This window comes from Bos javanicus, chromosome 3, assembly GCF_032452875.1.
Source record: "Bos javanicus breed banteng chromosome 3, ARS-OSU_banteng_1.0, whole genome shotgun sequence".
NCBI classification, from domain to species: Eukaryota; Metazoa; Chordata; class Mammalia; order Artiodactyla; family Bovidae; genus Bos; species Bos javanicus.
Genome location: NC_083870.1, coordinates 91,752,697 through 91,770,967, shown reverse-complemented (window position 1 = coordinate 91,770,967; position 18,271 = coordinate 91,752,697). Strand labels below are relative to the sequence as shown.

Here is an 18,271-nt window from a genome sequence, read left to right as displayed (position 1 = left end):
CTTCTCTGGAAACTTGAGTCAAGTACATGGAACTGTGCATTGTGCCCTGCCAGGACCTAGCACAGCACCTCCTCAGCACACAGCAGGTGTATAACAAATAATTACTGACTGATGACACAGGAAGGAGTGATGAATTCTGAACAGACTGGGGGTGGGAGGTGGAGGGAGGCCACCACACACAGGGGATGTGGGCCGTTCAGTTGAAGGGATTGGTGAGGTGGGAGGGACTTCAAGCTAAGGCAGGAGCCTTGAAAGGGCATATTCCAGGGGCAGCACACATGCTGCTAGGCTCAGCAGTAATGACTGCCATGTACTAGGCACCTAGGTGTGCCAGAGAGCATTCCAGGTGCTTCATGTGGATGGGCTCAATCTTGCCAGTCTCTGGGAGGCAAGGCACCATTTTACTAAGAAAAGTGGCATAGAGAGGATAAGTAGCTTACAGAGCCAGCTAGCTAGTGAAGAGTGAGCCACAACTTGAATTCAGGACTCCCCTCAGTGCCTCAGGAGATACTAACAGTAGCAAGACTGGGCCCCTGCTTCCAGGAGTTGGCAACAAACCAGAGGCCCTTGCCTGCTCACTCCAGGGTTATGGTAAAAGTTTGGCAGTTTGACCTGCAATGTACTACTACATGACCTACCCAGGACATGTCTGCCTGGGTAGAAGAATTGTCTGCTGAAACCCTTACCAGCATCAATGTCCTGCCCGTGGCACTCCCGTCAGCCCACGGGCTTAACCATTAACCAGTAAGCCCACTCTCCCAGCCCTACAAGGTTTTAATCACAAGCTCATTAGCACCTTGAGAGCTGCTGGCTTAATATGAGTGGACACCACCCCTGTGTGGAGCTGGTGCCTGAATGTGGGAGCCTGGAAGTGCCCACCCCATTGTGCTGGCCATAATGCACTGCCTGCTCAGCCTTCCAGAAGGGCAGCTACACTTCCCAAGCACCTGCTGTGAGCAGGCCCTGCTGTCCCTGTTCTCCCAGTGAGGAAACAGGCACAAGAAGTGTCCTGCACAAGGTCCCATAGCTGCTAAATGGCCCAGGCAGTCTGACAGTAGAGTCTGTCTGGGTCACTATGATCTTATTATTTTAAATTAAGTGAAATCGATCTTTTCCCAAAAGTTTGCAATAACATCATAAAAATACGTTTTTCTCCAATTTCCACATTATAGAAAACTTAAAAAAATTCTTTTCCTAATTCTAAAAGTCATGTGTGCCCTTAGATGCAAACAAATTCTAAAAAGCATCCTGGCCCCTAGGCGTAGAAATGGACAGGGGTGTGAAGAGGCCTGGCAGTCAAGTAGTTAAGGAAATGACAATTTCAAGATTTCCACAAAGCTCCTTTATTGATAGCCCAGCAGGTGTTTCTTCCATTAAAACACTGAATATTAATGGAGCCCTTGATTTACATTCTAAGCTTGATTTACATGATGGTTTTGTTATGCACCAGCCTTTGTCCCCAAGTATTAATTCTGTTAAATATTTCCCAGCCAGTTGCTTCTCCATCTCCCCAAGGAATGAGCAATGAAAATACAGCCTGTACCTGTTATTTTGCCAGTAACCCCATTTCATCAATTTATGGCAAGAAGTAATGTTGGCAAGTTCAGAAAGGATAGAGGAATGTACACGGTTTGAATATTTCTGTCTTTCCTCTAGGGAGATGGAACCATTCTGCAGATGTTACTTAATTCTTGTTTGTGCCACTCCCCAGGAAAGTTGTGAAGCAACGTAACAAAAAAACAAAACCCAGGTCTCAGTGTGAACTGAGCTCCTGAGCTCCCAATGGATTATTTCCTAAGTCATCCTATGCAAGGCATCGTGGTTCCAGAGAGCACACTAGGGGTTAAGCTTTTCATATAAGTCAGCTCAGCCAACCCTCAGACAACCCAAGGAGGTGTGGGTGCCATTATGAAAGCATCTCACAGATGAAGAATCTGAGATGCACAAAAGACAAGTTGTTTGTCTATGATCATATACCTGCTAAGTGGAAAACTGATTCTCTATTCAAGGTCCTAATCTTTCCATCAAATTATTCTGCCCCTGGCTACTGCAAGAAATACTAAGTCATCAGGACACCTGGGTTTCAGTTCAGCTGGATGTTAAGCAAATCACTGTGCTCCTTGTATGTGTCTTCCTTGGAAAATGGGTATCTCTTTCAAACCTAAAGGCTCCTGTAGCTCAAAGGCTGACTCAACCAGTCGTCACTCCTGGCAACAAGATTGATCTGAAGTAGCCTAATTCAGGAGATGCGGCACCTGGTCTGCAATCAGGCAGTTTTGCCAGTCAGATGGGTTGCAGCAGGTTAATTCCCACTGCAGGCTTGTCTCCCATCTGTGAAGTGAGGGCTGGACAAGCAGGCTGCAAGCTCTCCTGTTCTACAGTTCCATGATTCTACCTTACCCTCAAATCATTCCATATCATACACATTTATGACAGTTTTAAATTAATTAGTTCTCTATTCCCTGAAGCTGGTTTTTAGAAGTGCTTATTCTTACATTAGGCTAGCCTTCCATAAAGTATGCTTATGAAGCACAAATTTAAATTTAAAAAAATATTTAAAGTGCTCATTTGTACGTAATTCTAATTTCTCTACTTCAGGCTAAGTTGATCAGACATACATAATCCATTTTACTTACTGGAATCATCTTGCCCAGGCAGAGGCCACGCAATATAGTGAGACAGGCACAGATTTTGGTCAGTACCCAGATTCTAGCTCTGATACATAATAGCTGTGCATTCTTAAATTGCTTAAATGGAGCTTCCAGTTTCATCTGTAAAATGAGGATTTCACAGCACTTACCTTGCACAGTTTTAAGATCTGAACATGGTATATATAAGTGCTGAAAGCAGAGAGCTCATGTCAACCTGATAATGCACAACTGAGATGACTCAAACGTTCATCCCTGCAATGTGGGCTCAGAGGACACTCCACAAAGTCGGCAAATTAGAATTATCTGGGGAATTTTAAAACTGCTGACGCCCAGGCCATACCCCAGAACAGAACCTCGGGGTGGGACCCAGGGGATTCCACTGTGCACCCAAGAGTAAGATCCTTGTCTTACAACCCAGCCTCTCTAGGTTTGCTCTCTGAATCCCGTCTCCTGGCCTGAATGCTGGCCCAGAGCCCAGCGGTAGCCTGGGAGTCATTAGGGCCTGGCGTCTACATTCATTAGGAACCCTGATGGTGTGTGCTGAGGGTGAGGTTACTCTGGCAGAATCAGCGGTCACAAGCTGCTGGGAAGCTGTTTGGCAGGCAGAACAACAGGCCAAGACAACACTTCAGTGCACTAGGAGTCAGCCTAGGACCCCAGCCTCAGGGAGCTGACCGTCAATGACAAGAGGCTGGCAGCCAAACAGTGAGCTGTGTGCGCCCAGTGAGAAGGGTGTCGGTGCTAGTAGGAGAGCACAGGGGATGCCAAAGACAGAAACCATTGCCAGGAGCTGCCGAGCATGTTTCAGGAGGTGATGGCTTTGAGCTTAGCCCTGAAAGATTCTCCTTAGGTATGGACAAGCCGTGACACCAGGGGCCGAGGATGGAAAAGCTGATCCTGCTCCTGGGGGAAGGAGCAATGAAAACTCAAGCTTGCTGCCAGTTCTCCCTAGCACTCAGGCAGTGACCTTCTACTAATAATTCACCTCCATCATGCATGGCTCTAGGATTCAACTCTGCAGCCAGGACGAAGTCACTGTAGCACTGGAAGCCTGCAGACACTTGATGGAAGAAATGGTATAACACGCATTTTCCAGTCACCCAATTTTTTCTTTTTCCAGTGGAGAAGTAGAAAAAGGAGAGTTTCCAGGCAAGAAGCTGCTGCACTGTTAACTTGGCAGGTGTTACCACTGTTTCCAAATAACATGCAAACCTCACCCCAACAGTCTGACTTTATTCAATCAATATAACATGATCTCAGTGCCAGACCAACTCAAGAGGGAGAGCCACGTCTCTGGACATGGTTTGGGGGCCATTAGCTAATTGTTTTAACTTTCTGGGTAGGTTAAACGATGGAGGATGAGAGGAACCAGATCTGCCTGTCATAAACCTCTTGAGGAACCAGCCAGTCAGCTGTGAGGACTTTACAGATCTAGTTTATTTTCTCATGTCACAGATGGGGAAACTTGAAGGCCCCAGCAGGGGAGGGGTCATGTCCAAGTCACTGGTGACTCAGTGGCAGCCAGGTGTCCTGATTCTTGTCCCCAGACCCTCAGCCCACTTCTCAAAGGAGGACTGGCCGGCTGCCTCTCTGGACTGAATGCAGCAAGAGGCCCAAGGTCAGACTGCTGCAGCTGGGAGGGCGTCGGCCATCAGGAGGCCCCCCCAACCTACATTTGGTGTAGGAAACTGCTGAGAGAAGGGAAGTGACTCTCCTGAGGGCCAAGATGACAACTTGGCTCCTTCTAGCCACTGCCTCCAAACAGAAGCTTCCACAGTGGAATATGAAAGATAGGGTATGTGGCGGCACGGCCAGCCCAGACAAAGGGATCAAGGTAACAACTTTAAATACAGTAGTCCGAACAAATGACTACAACTCGCTTTCCTAACATGGTCTCACCTTCCACAAGCTGCTCTGTTTCTGGGGATACCAGCTCCGGAGAGCAGTATAAGAAAGGCAGCATTTCAGTGAACACCAAGGCTGTGAGATGCAGTGGGAGGGGTCCAGGGGGTGGTTAGACAACCTGCACTTGGCTCAGTAATTCCAGGACTCCTTCTCTGGTGAGGAAGACCACCTCTCCGGTATTCTGGCACCAAACCTCAAAATGTGCAGGGTCGTCCAGGGCCCTCTTGGCTGCGATGATCACAAAGGGGTAGCCCAACTTGTTGGCGTCTTTCAGTCTGTTTCCAATGGTCAGATGGGTCCTGTCATCCAGCAGCACCTCCCCTTGGAGCTGTGGCACCGCCTCTGTGATGTGGTTGTAAAGATGCCCTGCGAGCTCTGCGGCCGCCTCCTCCTTACTGCCCTTCTTGGGGGGGATGAGGCAGACTTGGTAAGGGGCCAGGAGGCCAGGCCAGCGGACGCAGTCTTCTGTAGAGAGAACTTCAATGGCAGCGGCCAAGATCCGCGTCACGCCCAAGCCATAACACCCCATTTCAGCCAGGGACGGCTTGCCATGGACATTGATGAACTGGGCATTGAAAATAGAGGAGTACTTGGTGCCCAGGTAAAACGTGTGCCCTACCTCAATGCCTTTGGTTTCGGTCAGTGGCCCCTGGCAAGCGGGGCAGTTTGTCCGTGACGAGTCCAGAGTCTCCATGTTGGCAGAGAAGTGGCAGCTGGGACAGACTACAAGTCGGTCCTCTCCGACGTCCACCGGCAGCTGGAACTCGTGGGACACCATGCCGCCGATGCTCCCCACGTCGGCCTGGACCTTGATGCATCGCAGCCCCAGCCTGTTGAACAGACTGCTGTAGGCATCACACACCAGGCTGTAGGTCAGCTGGGCGGCCTCAGGGGAGGAGTCGAAGGTGTACATGTCCTTCATGTAAAACTCTCGGCCACGGAGAAGACCAAAGCGGGGTCTGGGCTCATCCCGAAACTTCCTCGTCACCTGGTACAGCAGGAACGGGAGCTGCTTGTAGGACAGTGTCTTCTGGGAGGCGACCAGGGCTGTAATGGCTTCCTCATGGGTTGGTCCTAAGCAGTATTCCTTGCCGTGTCTGTCTCTAAGTCTCAGCAGCTCCCTGCCCATTGAGTCCCACCGCTTGGTGGCTCGCCAGAGCTCTGCTGGGCTGAGGCTGGGCATGTTGACCTTCTGTCCCCCGATGGTCTGCATCTCCTGATCTATCACTCGCACCAGCTTCTCCATGGCGCGGACAGTGTAAGGCAGGAGGTGGTAACATCCGGGGCTTGCTGGGTGGATGAGGCCCATCTGCAGCATCAGCCGCTGGCTCTTACAGGTCAGGTCGCCAGATCTGCCCTCGAGAGAGAGCACCTGGTCTTCCCGAAGTTTCTGGGGCTGGAACATGCGGGACAGCATCAAGCGCTTCCCTCTCCCGGGGGCACAGTGGTGAAACCTCTGAGGAGCATACTGTGAGAGCTGATGGCTGCGGGTGGCCAGGGCGGGCAGTGCTCTGCATCTTGTCAGCAGCCCTTCCATGACACCCTGGCACAGGGAGGCACTTGTGCCTGAAGAAAAACGAGTCGAGTAGAAATACGTGTTAACTGTGATCTGACACCCTGCAGCAGTCAGCACAGATCGGCCTCCAATAAAACTTCTATGACAGCCACCAATTTTGCAGATGCAAAAGGATATAAACTCTTTCAAGGTTCTTGATTTATACTGCCAAACTTGGTGAGTACCCCTAATCATCAGCACATCCCACGGAACAAAAGCTCTCCGGCAGTATGCTGAGAACAGGTTACTAATTCCCCTCAGCTCTGGGAAGCTCAAATCCCCCAGGTGCTTTCCTCCAACTTTCAGCAGCCTCAGTCCTTCAGCTGGTCCCCTCCAACTTCCAGGAGCTTCAACAACTTCCCCTGGGCACTGTACAAATATTATCATTTCCTTTATGGCCCATGACCTGAAGACAGTTGGGAGGCATGGCCACAGAGCCCTAGTGTGCCTGCGAGGAAAAATGGAGGCCCTGGAGGCAGGACACATGTGGCTTACACCTGGAGCCATCACTTAAAGTCCCACCTCAGGCCCGCGGCTCAAGCCACAAACTCCTTCACCCTTGTCTCCTCCTCAAGCAAATGAGTCTGTCTCCAAGACTTCTCTCAAGTCGACCCCTCACATTACAGTGGCCCAGTAGTTGTGAAATTTCAGCAAGCGTCAGGTCACCTGGAAAGCTTGTGGGGCCTCATCGCCAGAAATTCTAAGTCAGTAGGTCTGAGGTGTGGGCAGAGAACTTGTATTTCTCACAAGTTACGGGTCACAAAGACCCGAGGCACACACAAGGAAGTCCTGCCATTTCACAATGGAGGAAACAAGACTAAGAAACAAAAATTATTCAAGAGTTTATGTGATTGTGGCCCCGCCCCAATCTAGGGACGGGATGCAAGTGGAAAAACTGACACCAGAGTCCTCGGTCTCCGCGCCCAGAACCGAGTCCGCTCTTCTTCCGCAGTGTCCCGCCCGTCCCTCAGCCCTCACTGTTACCCCATTCACCAACCGTAGTCCCATGGAACGTTGCCCACGCAGACACCGCCACACAAACCACCGCGCCTGCGCCAGCGGCGTGCCAGCACAAGCCCGCCCCTTACCCTTCCCACCAATCACAAAGCCGCGCTCTCGGGGCCTGGTCCCACCCCACTCTAGACTCCAGCGAAAGGTATGCCGGAAACTTAGCCAAGGAGAGAGAACGCGCTCGTTGATTGGCCTAGGCCGCAATAAGTAAATCACCGTCCGGGAAGTGCCCTCTAGGATTGAGGGAGGTGTAACTCTATGATCAACGCCGATCCGGGTAGGTTTTGGAGTCTGGTGTTCGCGCGCTAGATCCCAGGGCCCGCCTCTGTGTTGGAATGAGAGAACCGAACTGCTGGGGAGTGTGTAACCATAACAATGGGCAATGCGGCTTCGAATCTGTCCTAAGATTTTACAGGCTTTCAATTTAAAATGTTAAATAATTGAAATAAGGCATTCTATTTAGTCTTAACGACACTAAGTCAAACTTCCACGAAATATTTTTGAGCAGCTACCATGTACCAAAAGACCCTAATGCTGGGAAAGATTGAAGGCAGGAGGAGGACGAAATGGTTGGATGGCATCACTGACTCAGTGGACATGAGTTTGAGCAAGCTCCAGGAGATGGCAAAGGATAGGGAAGCCTGGCGTGCTGCAGTCCATGGGGTCGCAAAGAGTAGGACACGACTGAGTGACTGAAGAACAGCAACCAGGTACCAGCCCCTTGTAGAAACTAGGAATAGTAAACGAAGTAGACAAAGTTCCCTGCCTTCAGTGTGGTTTACATTCTAGTCAGTTATCCAATACGGTGAATTTTAAGGGGCGGTCAAAGAACTCAGGGATCAAGACCAGTGGTTTTTTAATGCAATTACCTTTTATTTTTCAAATTTTTATTGGTATGTAGTTGATTTACAATGTTGTGTTAGTTTTGATGTACAGCAAAGTGAATCAATTATACACATACATATATCCACTCTTTTTTAGATTGTTTTCCCATATAGTTCATTTACAGAGTATTGAGTAGAGTTCTCTGTGCTATGTGGTAGTTCCTTACTAGTTATCTGCTTTACACATAGTCGCTCAGTCTTGTCCAACGCTTTGCAACTCCGTGGACTGTAGCCCACCAGGCTCCTCTGTCCATGGAATTCTCCAGGCAAGAATACTGGAGTGGGTAGCCATTCCCTTCTCCAGGGGATTTTCCCAACTCAGGGATCAAACCCAGTCTCCTGCATTGCACACAGATTCTTTATCATCTGAGCCACCAGGGAAACCCATGGACTGGTGGGCTACAGTCCATGGGGTCACAAAGAGGCAGACAGACTTAACGACTCACACTTTCTCTTTCAGTTTATATATAGTAGTATGTCAATCCCTGAATTTTTAAAATTAATGTAAAAACTCCATGATAAATTATAACAATTTTGTATAAAGACAGGACCCAATAGTCAGATGGTTTTAAATGCTATGGAGAAAAACTAATTAGAGAAGGGAAAGGGTTGGAGGTCGAGTGGTTACCATTCAAAACAGAAGGATCAGGGAAAGTCTGGGGGAGAAGGTGACATTTTAGCAAAGACCTGAAGGAGCTGAGAGAGACTTGCAGATATCTGGGAGAAAAGTGCTTCAGACACAGGGAGCAATAAGTGCAAATGCCCTGAGGTGGGAGTTGCATATCATATAACTCTATCTAACTTATAATTGTTACAGTTTATTCAGAGCCTAAAAGATACCAGACCCAGTGCAAGACACTGGTGATTCTGATACTGACCCCAAGAAGCTCTCAGCCCACCAGGATCTGCCAGGAACAACACTGTGTGATCAGTGCTATAATAGGGCTGAGAACAGTCCTGTGGGAACACAGGAAGGAAGGCTTCCCTGAGGAGGTGAGCTTCAAACCGAGCCTAAAGGATGGGTGAGGTTTGGCAGCACAAGAATGGCAGTGAGAGTGAAGAGGAATGTCCAGGACACTCCCAGGCACTGAATCAGGAATGATGAGCTGTTGTGAGGGGAGCCCTGAGTGTGGTAGGGTTTACATGTTCAATTTTCTACAGCTCCCAATACAGCGCCTGATACACAAACCAAAGCAGTTGTTCTTAACTTTGAACTGGGAATCATTGTGTGCCCCCAGTCCCAGCCCCAAGATGCTGGCCAGTACTTATAGTCCCCCACGATCCTAACATGAAGCTGGGGCTAGATCTGCTAACATAGAGGAAGGACATCAGACACACTGGTGCTGGGGCAGGAGGATAGTAGACACATGTCATCATCCGGGTCTTACAACTGAGGAAAATACTGCTTGATGAGTTCCACAACTGGCATCTGCTCACATGCTAGAAGCCGGGCAGACCTGGGCTGGACCTGAGCTCTTTTGTGTGAAGAGCGTCACTTGGCCTCTGCAGCCTAGCACTGTGCTCTGGGCTTTCCCAAGGAATGCAGTCCCAAAGGCTTTAGTGGGGCAACTGTCCCCGCACTCTTCCCTGGGGGCAGAAGGCAAATAATCTTTAGTATATTTTGGGATCTAAAGTAGCCTTATAATTCTTCCTGCTCTCCATGCACTTTATTACATCCCTTCCGATCCTAGAAAAGCCAGGCATCGTCCTCTGCACCCTGAGGTGTTAATTATTTCTCAATTAGCTCTTCCCGGTTGTATAGCCTCGTGGTGTGGAGAGGCCTAATGAGTTGCCGTGTTTATACACCCCCACGTCTTCAGAGCACTTTACCAATGGTAACTAATTAATGCTCACGACCCCCTTGGGAGGCAGGCTGAGAACTGCCGCCTTTTACTGGGAATTTGCAGGAGGCTCTGCAGCCAGGAGCTGCAGGTCCACTCTAGCTGGCTGTGGTCAGAGTAGATTTACTCCCCATTGAGAAAGTCCAGGGTGGTGGAGACCAGAATATAGCCCTCTCGCTGCTAGCCACCTCGTGGGTGACATCTCAATCGATTGATTGATCAGTCATTTATTGAGTGCCTTGATTTACAGAGCCCATTCATGGTTACAACCTCACAAGTTCCCTAAAAGAGAGAGAGAGAGAAATTCATTCATTCATTCATTGTCATCCACAACAAAGCAAAAGTCAGGTGCCTTGGTGCCCCACAGCCATAAGCTTAAGACGCATCGTAAGCTTAGTAGTTTCCACTGGCCACTGGTCAGACTGGGAATCCCTTGCAGGCAGGCACAGGTCTGGCTCTTTTCTGGATCCTTACCTCTAAGCAGAAGGCCTGGCCATGTTGGGTTCAGCAAGAGGTTTTGCTTTTCGCTTGTTTTAATATATCAATCAGTATATGAGTGGATGGTTTGTCTACTTGGGGTCAGAGCTCCTCTTAGGACATGCTGAGTTGTCTCTACATACAGAGCTCACAGCCTGGCACAGAGAAGGGCTCCTAGTGTGTGCTGAATGAACAAGGATGGCCGAGTTCATGGTGAACTCCCTGACCTCAACTTGCTCCTAACCTCCTGGAGAAGGTATCTCAAAGTGGAGGTCACAGCAGACTGTGGTAAGAAGCTGTGAAGAAGGGAGAGCAAGATGCTGGGAGGAGAGCACTGCAAGGAGGGGTGGAATCCAGGAGGGCTTTGCAGAGGAGGGGAAGTGAAATTAGACTTAAACAATAACTAGGAGTTTTGCAGGTTAAAAAGTAGCAGAGGGTGGATAGGAAGACAGTTCTATTCAGAGGGGCAGCAGGTCACACTGCTGTAAGGAAAAAGGCTTCAAGATAGTTCTGGCTGGAGTATAGAGCACCCCCAGGTGTCAGGGAAGCACAGCCGGAAAGGCAGTGGGCACCACTGTGTCAGGGCTTGCTGGAACAGACTGTGGTTCTTATCTCGAGGCTGCTGAAATTGTTTCTGTGAAGAATGCCCCCACCAACGTACACGCATCTGTTTTGAGGCTTAACCCGAAACAGCTCCTCCTCTGAGAAAAATGCCTGGACATTTTGTATTGCACTCTAGAGCATGTGTTTGTTATAACTTGAAAACAAGAGTAATCGTCACTTCAGAAAGATGGCCGGCTCCTCTGCTGAGAGCGCTGACCAGTGTGAGAGGCAGGCTTGTGGGTAATGGAAGGGTTTTATACCAGAGAAGAACGTGGTCAGTTGTGTTTCTTTGCCTGAGTGAGGTGTGAACTGAGATGGGAGGAGGGGGATGGAGAAAGAGGCCAGATGGGAGACTCCTGTAATGGCCCAGACTGATGAGGGGAGAGGAGGAGACAGACTCCAGAGAGGCACTGGGACAGGCCACTTGTTGGACTCCTGAACCCACCCCCTAACCTGTTAGCCCAGACTGGCCCAGACAGACTAGACTGGAGGTGGGAACGTGGCCTTGCCTGGGAATGCTGCCCAGCCAATTCCCAGCCTTGAGACCTTGGGCCTGTTGCTTCCTGGTTTCTTCAGTAAAACAGAGCACCATGTGAAGCTGTTGTGACAGGCCCTTGAGAGACGTGACTGAAAGTATCTGGCTCAGCCTTCCATCACTCCGACTCTCAGGACTGCAGCTGCCCTTGCCCACCGTGAGGAGACAGCCACCGTTCTTCTGCCCCCGCTGACCACTGTGTGGAACACCAACGCCCTTCTGTCTACAGGGACCTCTTCCCCCTGGGCTCAGAGTGCCCACTTGTTCATTTGCTCAGTGTCCAAGTCTTGGATGATTAGACATTAGAAGGGAGCCGAGAAAGTGGGCCTCGTTTTTTAAATCGAGATTCCTCAGAATGGAAGTGTGGCACCAATTGTCATCATCATCATCACTGTTCATTATGTACCAAGAACAGTATTAGACACTTTACACCTGTATGTGATTAAATCCTTACGATAAAACCCCCAGAGGTATAATTATCACTGTTATGTCCATTTTGCAGATGAGACAACCAAAGCTTGGAAAGATTGGTTGGCTTGTGCATGGTCAACACAATTAGTAACAGGGAGAGAAAGGATTAATCTCCAGGTCTGTCTGATGCACAGCCTGATCTCCCTACTCAGAGCCTCCAATGGCAACTTGTTTGTAACAAATATACAGTTCAAGTTGTGGAGCAGTTACCCAAATAGACCCTTTCTGTCTGACTGGATACCCTCTGCTGGAGGCTCACTCTTTGGGGACCATCTCAAATGGTATCCTCTTGAGGAACCCGCCCTCGAAGCCTCCTCTAGCAGGGCCTCTCCACCTCCCTTTTATTTATTTATTTATTTATTTAACTGCATTGGGTCTTTGTTGTGGCACACAGGATCTTCAGTTGCAGCATGTGGAATCTATCTCCCTGACTAAGGATCGAACCCAGGCCTCCTGCACTGGGCCACCATGGAAGTCCCACCTCCCCCTCTCTTGAGACCATTCAGATTTTTTCCTGACTCTCCTCTGACCTACTCTCCCTCTCTGGTGTGTCATAGCTGAGTGTGTATATGTGGTGGGCAAATAGAGCTGAATGCAAATGCTCGGTTTGTCACCCACTTACAATAAGCCTGGGGGTGAGATACTCAATGTCCCTGAGGATCAGGTGCCTTCATCCTGAAGATAGTGATGATATGTCCATGGAGTTGTGATGAAGACACAAGGAGTTAGCCCAGGTACAGGGCTTAGCACAGTGCCTGGTGAGTATCAGGGTTCAATAATGTTTGCTGTTATTACAATTATTCTTTAAAATTTGTATTCACTTATTTACCGCTGTGCTCGTTCTTTGTTGCCGTGCGTGGACTACTCTCTAGATGTGTTACACGGGCTTCGCGTTGCAGTGGCCTTTCTTGCTGTGGAGCACGGACTCTAGGGATGCAGGCTTCGGGAGTTATGGCGTGCGGGCTCAGTAGTTGTGACGCATGGGCTCAGTTGCCCCTTGGTATGTGGAATCCTCCTAGACCAGGCATCGAACTTGCATCCCCTACATTGGCAGGTGGATTTTTAACCACTGGGCCAACTCAGAAGTCCTATTATTAGGATTATTTTTAATGATGAAAGTGCCCTGACTGGCACAAGGCCTGGCACACAGTTGGTCCTGTAGCACATACAAAACACTTGTCTCCTCACCCCCATAGGCTGCAAGCTCCCAGAGAGGAGGACCTATTTCTTGTTCATCTATTAGTCCCTCTCGTAGTAAATCTGATTACTATGTAGAAAGGCTTTGTACATGGTAAAACTCAATTTTTCTCCACATTGTAATTCTCAGTACATATTTTTTGAATTAATGTCTTTCTGAATGATTGCTTCCGTTCATAAGAAAGCCTTGCTAAAAGTGCAATGAAACAGAATCTCAGCAATAGTTAATCTGTCAGTCAACAAGTCCCTTCTGAGCCCTTGCTTTGGGGTTAACACTACATAGCACTGGAAGGCTGGGACACGGTATAGATGCCCCAAGACAGAGAGAATGATCACATTTGTGAATTCCAAGGATGACTCCAGCAGTTTACCTGGTCACTTTCATCCAGAAGGATGACAGTAACTGAGTTCCTTCCAACAAGCCTTTGCCAACTCCTAACAAGGAGTTGTTAGGTGTGAGTGGACCAGGTGGAGTTTACACCCTCCAAGACTGGTGGCTTAGAGAGAGCAAGGCCGTGTCTGGAGGCAGATAGAGCTGGGCTTGCTTTCCAGGGCCAGCATTTACTGGCTGTGTGACCTGGGACAAAGGACTTGACCTTTCTGGGTTTTAGCTGCCTAAAATGGGGTCAGTAACCTCTTTGAAATGCTATGAAGAGTAAACGAACAGCACTGTAAAATAACTATGTAAATGGAAAGCTCTGTCTTAATAATAGAAATATCTTCAGATCATTCTTTTGTAAGATTAAATGTGTAATGAGGTGATAACTTTTAAATAATTAAATGAGATTATGTATGTAAAGCCTGTGAAGGGCACATGGTAACTAACGCTTGGTATAGGATGAACTATTGTTAATACTCCAGAGTGGCCCTCCGTCTGCTGCTCCACTACCCAGAGGCTCCTCCCTGCCATGTCCACATGGCTCACTCCTTCACCTGCTTCAGGTCTTTGCTCAAATGTCATGTTCACAGCCAGGACCTCCTGACACCCTAATTTTCACCACAATTCCCACCCCTGCTGGCAAGCGCTCCTGATACTCTCTCTCTCTCTTTGTTTTTTCTCCATAGCATTTATCATCATTTAACATACTAAATATCTAGTTTTGGGTTCATTGTGTTAGATTTCCCGCCTTTGGCCCCTGACTACCCCAGTGGAGTGGAGGAGGCAGTGATTTTTGTTTGTTTTGTTCGCTGCAGCAGCCCCAGTGCCTATTCCACGGGGCACCAAACTTTTTCTGCAAAGGGCCAGATAGTAAATACTGTTTACTGTTACTGTTTACTGTGTTTTACAGGCCATATGGTCTCTGTCACAAATACTCAACTCTGCTGTTATAACAAGACAGCAGCCATCAGTTCAGTTCAGTCAGTTCAGCCGCTCAGTCGTGTCTGATTCTTTGCGACCCCATGAATCACAACACGCCAGGCCCCCCTGTCCATCACCAACTCCCGGAGTTCACTGAGACTCACATCCATCAAGTCAGTGATGCCATCCAGCCATCTCATCCTCTGTCGTCCCCTTCTCCTCCTGCCCCCAATCCCTCCCAGCATCAGAGTCTTTTCCAATGAGTCAACTCTTCGAATGAGGTGGCCAAAGTACTGGAGTTTCAGCTTTAGCATCATTCCTTCCAAAGAACACCCAGGGCTGATCTCCTTTAGGATGAACGGGTTGGATCTCCTTGCAGTCCAAGGGCTCTCAAGAGTCTTCTCCAACACCACAGTTCAAAAGCATCAATTCTTCGGACTGCAGCCATAAACATACGCAAATAAATGAGCACAGCTGTGTTTCAATAAAACTTTATTTACAAAAACAGGCAGTGGGCCTAATTTGGCCTATGGACCATAGTTTGCCAACCCCTGGCCTAGATCACCATCTGGCACATTATAAATGCTCAATAAAGATTTTATGAATGAATGAATGATCATTAATTAATGTTAATAAATGAATATTTACTTAAAAGTGAATTAAGTTAATGAATAATGAGCACAAGACACGTGGTATAAGGCGTAGTACTCAAGAAACACTTATTTCTTCCTATTTTATTTATTTTTAAAAATTTTATCTATTTTTTAATTGAAGGATAATTGCTTTACAGAAATTTGTTGGTTTGTGCCAAATATCAACATGAATCAGCCATAGGTACACATATGTCCCCTCCTTCTTGAACCACCTTCCCATCTCCCTCCTCCTTCCTATTTTATACTTAATAAATACTACAAGGCAGGCCATGGTGTATTTATTAGAGGCACAAACAAGGTGCCATGCCAAAACTAATACAATTATTTAAATTTTAAAAAAAAAAAAAAAAATAAAATAAAATAAAATTGGAAGAATAAAAAAAAAAAAAAAAAAGGTGCCATGCGAGTACTTGGAGGTGGCAGAGTCTTCCTCTTGGGATGAGGAAAGACTTCAAGGGCATCTAAAGCTTGCCCCCCACCCCCGAAGCAGGTCCTGAGTGAAAGATCTGAGGGCACACGGGGCTTCCCTGGTAGCTCAGCTGGTAAAGAATCCGCCTGTAATGCAGGAGACCCCAGTTCAATTCCTGGGTCGGGAAGCTCCACTGGAGAAGGGATAGGCTACCCACTCCAGTATTCTTGGGCGTCCTTGGTGGCTCAGCTGGTAAAGAATCTGCCTGCAGTGTGGGAGACCTGGGTTCAATCCCTGGGTTGGGAAGATTCCCTGGAGAAGGGAAAGGCTACCCACTCCAGTATTCTGGCCTGGAGAATTCCATTGACTGTATAGTCTGTATAGTCCATGGGATCGCAAAGAGTCAGACACAATTGAGCAACTTTCACTTGTACTTACTAGTTTATTTGGGAGATGATCTCAGGAAACACTGAGAAGAGAGTAGGGAAGTGAGAAGAAAGAGCTTGAAATGAAAACAGACTGTGATAAAAAATGAACAGCTTACTTCTATGGGCCACTGGGCCTTAATCTCACATTCCTCCAAATTATCCTATCCCCCCACCCACCCCGGCTTATGAGGCTTAGGTATTTATGCAATTCCCATGCCCCGCTGGTTGAAAGCTACTCCCGGGGTGTCAGCTACCCAGTGCTTCCAGACAGGTGGAGAGTGTCAGGAGCTTGCAGTAGGATGACCTTACTGGGTACCTGGTGGGTGAGCAGAGAGGGGACACTGAAGTAATACATGAGCTAGTATTGGAAGATAAACACACAGACTTGTTTAAGATACTATTTCAGATCTTTGATGGCCACAGTTCAGTTTAGTCGCTCAGTCACATCCGACTCTTTGTGACCCCAGGGACTGCAGCACACCAGGCCTCCCCGTCCATCACCAACTCCCGGAGTTTACTCAAACTTATGTCCATTGAGTCAGGGATGCCATCCACCCATCTCATCCTCTGTTGTCCCCTTCTCCTCCTGCCTTCAATCTTTCCCAGCATCAGGGTCTTTTCCAATGAGTAATCCTATCAGGGACAGTTGCTAATAGCTGTTCCAGCAGATAGACTGAGAGCATCTTCTGTCCTTTGCACCCAATTGGAAAACTCTCTGGGAAGGACTCTGATTGGCCCAACCTTGGTCACGGCAGCGTTTGCAGTCAGGGGTGGGGTATTATGGTTGAATGGTTAGTAGCCCAGGAAGGAGAGGTGTTACTCCCAGCAGGGAGGCACACTGGGCAGATGATGGAGGTAATCGCTCTCCACCACAGTAGGGGTTCTTCTGTTGGTTTCTTTGACTTTGTGGATTACAAATAAAACTCACAGAAGACCTGCAATTTAATGAAACAATTTACATGCTAAGATAGAACAAGTCCCAGCATAGAGCTATTGACTAGTTTGGAAACAAACATGAAAAGTGCATTCAGTTTTTTTTTAAGTGTGCAGTTAATAGAGCAACATATGTGATAGAAGAGAAAAAGTAATCTAAACTCAAAACAGTTAAAAAGTCATTCATTAGTACTCTTTAGCCTGCCTGCCTTGAGGGACCTCAGGAAAGTTATTGAACCTCTCTGAACCTCAGTTTCTTCATCTGTAAAATGCAGGCAGTGCTAATACATAGCTCCTGGGCTTGGGAAGGTTAAAATGAGGTGAGGTGTGTGAAACATGAGCCATGGGGACTGGCCAATGGAGAGTTCTCAGTAAATAATAGTTTTGATGATGACAAGGACAACTTTAAAATGTTATAAAAAATTATTTATTTATTATAATTGGAGGCTAATTACTTTACAACATTGTGGTGGTTTTTGCCATTCATTGACATGAATCAGCCACAGGGAACAACTTTTTTTTTAACCTCCCTGTGGGAACCTTCTGCGCTCAAATTGTTCTTCTGTGGCCACCTAGAGGCCAGCCGGAGCTTTTCCACAGCTCCGCAAGTTTTTACTCACCACTGGTGGCTCAGATGGTAAAGAATCCTCCTGCAACGCAGGAGATGTGGGTTCGATCCCTGGGTCAGGAAGATTCCCCTGGAGGAGAGCATGGCTGCCCACTCCAGTATTCTTGCCTGGAGGATTCTTGGACAGAGGAACCTGGCGAACTTCAGTCCATAGGGTCACAAAGAGTTGGTCACAACTGAATCGACTGAGCAAGCTCTCTAAGAACCCGCCCCTCCCACCTCTGCTCCTCCTACCTCTGCTCCTCGTCATCTCCAAACTGGAGAGGTCACATCCCAAACAGACCTGGTGTACAGGAACGGTGCTCCAGGTAGGTGGAACACAGTGACCAGAGACAAGAAGCAGGCAATGGGGGCCAGAACTACCAACGACGTGCAACCTGGAGGGGTTGCCTGTGGGAGGAGCCGGGGTGGGAGGGAGCAGGCGGTGTCTTTCACCCCATCAGCAAACCTTGCCAGTAACTTCGGCCCTATGGAGCCAGAGCTAGAGCCAGGGAGGGTTTCTTGCTGGAAGCATGCCCACGATGCTGGGGATCTGTTTCCATCTGCTCATTTTACTGCTGAGTTGTAAAGTGCTAAATGTCATTATCCTCCCCTTCCTTAAACAAGAAAAAAGTTAACAGCCTGAGAAAAGGAGATATTTCACTTCATTTGGCATCCAGCCACCATCATCCACACAGGGTGTTCCCTCGGGGCTTGATTAAGGTTGGGAGAAGCCCTGTTCTGTTCTGCTTTCAACTGCTAGCACCGCTCTGTGTCAGCTCCAGGCTGGGCACCGGCGGCTGGAGGCAGG

At 48.2% G+C, this 18,271-nt stretch overlaps 1 protein-coding gene across 1 annotated transcript; it reads right to left on the bottom strand.

Moving 5' to 3' along the window:
* Nucleotides 1-1,327: 1,327 nt before the first annotated feature.
* On the bottom strand, nucleotides 1,328-7,227 carry PARS2 (prolyl-tRNA synthetase 2, mitochondrial). Its single transcript, XM_061411829.1, has 2 exons — nucleotides 7,109-7,227; nucleotides 1,328-6,122 (listed from the first exon to the last, which is right to left on the bottom strand). Exon 2 carries the CDS (start codon nucleotides 6,091-6,093, stop codon nucleotides 4,666-4,668), a length of 1,428 nt encoding a protein of 475 aa, XP_061267813.1. The 5' UTR covers nucleotides 6,094-6,122; nucleotides 7,109-7,227; the 3' UTR covers nucleotides 1,328-4,665.
* Nucleotides 7,228-18,271: the final 11,044 nt, after the last annotated feature.